This window comes from Microtus ochrogaster, linkage group LG5, assembly GCF_000317375.1.
Source record: "Microtus ochrogaster isolate Prairie Vole_2 linkage group LG5, MicOch1.0, whole genome shotgun sequence".
NCBI lineage: Eukaryota > Metazoa > Chordata > Mammalia > Rodentia > Cricetidae > Microtus > Microtus ochrogaster.
Window position 1 is genome coordinate 66,201,846 of NC_022031.1, and position 3,055 is coordinate 66,204,900.

A 3,055-nucleotide genomic window follows, 5' to 3' on the forward strand; every position below is an offset into this window, starting at 1 on the left:
GTGAGTTCGAGACCAGCCTGGTCTACAAGAGCTAGTTCCAGGACAGGCTCCAAAAACCACAGAGAAACCCTGTCTCAAAAAAAAAAAAAAAAAAAAAAAACCCGTCATGGAAGTTTCGGTCATGGTAGGAGGACCATGTTTCCTTTGCAGAGAGCTGTTGACCAAGACTTTTCTTTCTAACTTATGAACTGACACACTCATGGAAGAGATGCACCTGACCTTGACGGACAACTAAAAAAACTGAAGGGAGGAATTCCTACAATTCATTTTTTTCTTCTGTTAACAAGACAGTTTTCACTTCTGGTGACTACTAGGCCAGGGTGACTGAAATTGCAATGTTCAGGATCAACTGGTCAGGCATGGCTATAGATTGTGTGTTATGCATCATCTTATCAGACTTAATAGACTATGTCTTGAAGCAAAAGATTATATTATCTTTACCGTAATACTTCCTTTCCCTGCAGGTCTGCCATTTTTGAGCACCAGTGGTCGAGTTAGCTTCTTACTTGAAACAACCTGTCAAAAGCAGAAGTAATACTTCATGCCATATGCATACTTAAAAAAAAAAGAAGTTGAATATAAAGTTCACTTAAAGTCATCAGAAAGAGTTAACATTAAAACTACACCCCTTAAAAACATTTAAAATGCATTTCCACATTTAAAACCCATTTGAAAAGATTTAAATACTACTCATAAACAATATAACTGATCAGTTCCATGTTACCCTTGACACATGAGAACTAGTAGGACTGCCGAATGATTCAAACCTAGAAAACAAACCCAGAAAAGCAACTCTGAAGAATAACTGCCACTCGGAGAAAATTAAATAACTCTAATTTCTCTGTGTTTTTCTCAATATATACAAATAATCATCATCTTTCTACATAAATCAGAGATAGGAGCAAAAGGACAAACCACTATGTGCTCATAATATACTAAGACATAAAATAAGACAACTAAAGAATAAAATGACCAACGGACAGTGCTAGCCCAGGAAGGCCTCTAAGAAGTCTAAGGCTTATGGGGGAAGAGAGTTAAATGACACACATAAGGTGCTGGAAAGAAGAGAGCAGGGGAAAGGGTAGTAGCAAAGTTACAGTTATGAAGTAGCAACAAAATAATTTTATAGTTGGCAGTCACAACTTGAGGAACTGAATTAAAGGGTTACGGCATTAGGAAGGTTGAGAACCACGGCTCTAGCTAGAATCTCACTGGAGTTAGCCTGGAAGGTACAAAAACCTAATGCAACTATTGTCCAAGAGACCTATTATAGACTTACCAACTTTAAAAACTATACTAACAACTTGTAGTAGATTAAATAAGAATGGCCCTCATAGGCTCATATATCTGATACTTTGGCCATTAGGGAGTAATGCTACTTTGACAGAGATTAGGAGGTATGGCCTTGTTGGACTAGGTGTGGTCTTGTGGGAAAAAGTGTGTCACTGGGGGTAAGCTTTGGGGGTTTAAATGCTCAAGCCAGGGCGTGTTTCTCTCATCCTGCTGAGTGTGGATCCTGATGTAGAATTCAGGCTACCTCTCCAGCACATCTTCCTGCATGCTGCCATGCTTCCCGTTATGGTGATAATGGACTAAACCTCTGAACTCTAAGCAAGCCCCAATTAAATGCTTCCCTATATAGGAGTTGCTGTGATCACGGTGTCTCTTCACAGCAACAGAACACTGATTAAGATACAATGTTTATCAAAAACACTCAACTCTTTGGTTTAAAATCTATACAAAATAGCTGGGTGTGAAGGTACATACCTGTAATCACAACACTCTGGAGGCAGAGGCTGGAGGTTACCATAAGTTAAAGTCCACACATAGCAAGCATGAGGCCAACCTCTACTATGTAGAGAGATTTTATCTTACAAACAAAACAAACATCCAGACAAAAGTAAAGGTAGCAAAAACTAAATACTCACTTGTCCAAGAGTGACTTCACATTCTCCTAAGAAGTCATCATCACTCAGTTCAATAGTTTTGTTGTCGATGTCATAAATTCCAAATTTCAGTTTCTGAACCACTTCAAAGTAGTAATCAATAATAAATGTCTTAGAAAATTTGGGATTCAAAGAATTCTTAATCCTTTCTGTCCGTTCAACCTGTACTCACCCCAAAAACACAAGAAAAGCTTTTTTTCAGATCAAAGAAGTACTTAGATATTTCAACATCTTTATTTAATAATTATAGTTATACATAAGAATGAAGACCAAAGGAAAATTCTCTTTTTAAAATTCACGTATGTGCACATGCGTGGGGCATACATTTGCAGAGGTCAGCTGAAAACTGGAGTCAGTTCATACTACCATGTGGGTTCTTGGGATCAAACACAAATTGTTTTGTCTGGTCATCTAGCCATTGGGCCGTATCACTGGCTATTTACCACTTATATTTTGGAAATTTCTCTATGAACGTGAGGAATTGTGCCATCAATGACAAATTTGTACAAAAATACACTAACATAAGATGGTGCAGTGCTGTTGCTTGTTGATGTGTAAGGGTTTTTCCTCTGCATTTATATCTGTGCATCACATGGGTGCAGTGCCTGCAAAAGCCAGAGGGGGGTGTCAGATCCTCAAGAATGGAGGTTACAGGTAGTTGAACTACCATGTGGGTGCTGAGAACAGATCCCAGGTCATCTGGAAGATTAGCCTGGGCTCTTAACCTCTAAGTCATCTCCCCAGTTATACAGTATTATTTTTAACATAAAAAACTTTGAACATTGTAAAAAAGACACGTGAACTGTTTTTCACCTAAGTTATATAATATTACCTCATACCACTGTTGACCACTTGTGCTCAAAAACAGCACACACAAAGGATCCGACTTTGATGTTACATCTTTATCCAAAAGGTTGTCACAGGAAACATTCAGCTCCACCTTCGTGACACACTGGGCAGCCATGTCTTGAGCTGTTGGGAGAACCAATGAGAAACAGTATCTTTAAGAATGCTCAGCCGGGCGGTGGTGGCGCACACCTTTAATCCCAGCACTCGGGAGGCAGAGGCAGGCGGATCTCTGTGAGTTCGAGACCAGCCTGGTCTACAGA

The 3,055-nt window shown here is 39.2% G+C and overlaps 1 protein-coding gene across 1 annotated transcript in view; it reads right to left on the bottom strand.

The window, feature by feature from the left end:
* Positions 1 to 3,055, bottom strand: part of Cpne3 (copine 3) — a 48,476-nt gene that overhangs the window by 32,983 nt on the left and 12,438 nt on the right. Inside the window, exons 2-4 of the mRNA XM_005362343.3 lie at positions 2,779 to 2,918; positions 1,929 to 2,108; positions 442 to 516 (exon numbers count right to left, since the gene is read on the bottom strand). Coding sequence (XP_005362400.1) covers positions 442 to 516; positions 1,929 to 2,108; positions 2,779 to 2,910 — 387 coding nt within the window. The 5' untranslated portion in view covers positions 2,911 to 2,918. The remainder of the gene's footprint in view (positions 1 to 441; positions 517 to 1,928; positions 2,109 to 2,778; positions 2,919 to 3,055) is intronic.